Raw genomic sequence first — 1,924 nt, forward strand, 5'->3', positions numbered from 1 at the left:
GCAGGCAGAAACCCGACGCGTGGCCGCGTCGTTGCCTCCGTGACGGGGTGCCCTCAGCCCGGCACCGTGCCGTGCTCCGGTGACGTGGCACGGGCTCCTCTGGGGACACATCCCGCTCGGCTGTCACCCCCTGACCAAGCCCACACCCCACGGTGGCACGGAGGTGCCTTGAGCCTCGCGCACGTCGCTGTCGCCGCCGTCATGGGCTTAATTACTGTCATTACCCTGGGAATTAGTGCCCAGCCCAGGGGCTCGTTAAGATTTTTAACTGGTTTATTGTTTCCTCCTCGGGGAGAGAAGGGCTGGTGCTGGTGACGTCCCGGCGGTGGGGCTGGGGTTGGTCTCCCTCCCAACGTCCGTGTGTCTGTCCGCAGGGAAGTCCCACCTGGCCATCGTGCAGAAGGTGAACAACGAGGGCGAAGGAGATCCCTTCTACGAGGTGCTGGGGCTGGTGACGCTGGAGGACGTCATCGAGGAGATCATCAAGTCGGAGATCCTGGACGAGTCGGATACGTACAGTAGGTTTTGGGTTCGGCTCCTCTCCCCACAGCCATCGCGTGCTGGGGTCCCCCCAACCCTGACGTTCTGCTCCCCACAGCCGACAACCGCAGCAAGAAGCGGGTGGGCAACCAGAAGAACAAGAGGGACTTCTCGGCCTTCAAGGACCCCGTCAACGAGCTGAAGGTGAAGGTCTCCCCGCAGCTGCTGCTGGCCGCTCACCGCTTCCTCTCCACGGGTGAGTTTTTTTTGGGGGGGGGACGATCCTCAGGGCACCCCTCGGCTCACTCCGGCTGTGGAGCACCGGCACCGACGGCTCCCCGGCACCCACCTGGTTGGGTTCGGTGCGCTACCACATCCCTGGTGGCCACGTGGGCTCTGTTCTTGTCCCCTCGCCGAGGAAGAGTGGCTCCATCCATCTCATTCAGAAATTATGGGGCGCTTGCGTCTTCTCCCACTCTCCTCCCCTCAAAATGAGAAGGGACGGGGTCAGGGGATGCCAGCCCTGCCTCTGACGCTCGGCAGGTCCCTCTCCCTCCAGGATGGTCCCGTTCCCCGGCTGGCACTTGTTGTCCCCAAAGCTGGCCTTGCTGGGGACCTGGCGCTGGTGTTGGGGCCGGACCCGTGGGCTTCTGCCCCACGGAGGTGTCGATGGGGCTCAACCTCATCCAGGCACCGCCCTGAGGGATGGGGGGGACTCACCTTCATCTGGAGGGTCGGGAGAGGGACTGCGGCTCTGATCCCCTCTACTTCCCCTCTCCCTCTCAGAGGTGACACTTTTCACCCCCAACTTCATCTCGGAGAAGATCCTGCTGCGCCTCCTCAAATACTCCAACGTCATCCAGGAGCTGAAGTTCGACGAGGAGAACAAGAAATCCCCGCGTCACTTCCTCTACTGCAAGAACAAAGCAGCCGACTACTTCATCCTCATCCTGCAGGTACCCTGGGGCGCGGGGTGGCACCGCGCTTGGGTCCCTTGGGTCACCCGTCACCCCGGGAAGGCTGCGATGAGTTTTGGGTGGGTGGGGGGGGTGAGTGTGGGGTGTCTCATCCACCCCAGCGCTGTGGCATGCGGCTTACGGAGTCCGACGCCGTCTCTCCCGTGCAGGGCAAGGTGGAGGTGGAGGCCGGCAAGGAATGCATGAAGTTTGAAGCGGGAGCTTTCTCCTATTACGGGGTGATGGCCCTCAGCCCCTCTCCTGTATCGGGTAAGCACCCCCCGATCGCCTGAGTGCCAGCGTGGGCAGAGCCCCCCACCCTATTTTAGAGCTTTCGGTGGGAATAGGAGATACTGGAGGCTCCGAGCCCCCTCCGGTGCCCCCCTGAGCCGTCCCGGGGGGCTGCGTGGCCAGCGCTTGTCCTCGAGGAGGACACCCGAGCGCGTCTGGCAGCAAGCAGAGGCGGCGTGCCCGAGGTTGAAAACCCC

General features: G+C 63.6%; 1 protein-coding gene across 1 annotated transcript in view; it reads left to right on the forward strand.

The window, feature by feature from the left end:
* CNNM4 (cyclin and CBS domain divalent metal cation transport mediator 4) overlaps positions 1-1,924 on the forward strand; it is a 12,571-nt gene that overhangs the window by 7,046 nt on the left and 3,601 nt on the right. The window contains exons 3-6 of the mRNA XM_009883882.1: positions 375-518; positions 599-736; positions 1,267-1,436; positions 1,607-1,706. Coding sequence (XP_009882184.1) covers positions 375-518; positions 599-736; positions 1,267-1,436; positions 1,607-1,706 — 552 coding nt within the window. The remainder of the gene's footprint in view (positions 1-374; positions 519-598; positions 737-1,266; positions 1,437-1,606; positions 1,707-1,924) is intronic.

The sequence above is a fragment of the Charadrius vociferus genome, unplaced genomic scaffold (assembly GCF_000708025.1).
Source record: "Charadrius vociferus isolate BGI_N301 unplaced genomic scaffold, ASM70802v2 scaffold1894, whole genome shotgun sequence".
Taxonomy (NCBI): domain Eukaryota; kingdom Metazoa; phylum Chordata; class Aves; order Charadriiformes; family Charadriidae; genus Charadrius; species Charadrius vociferus.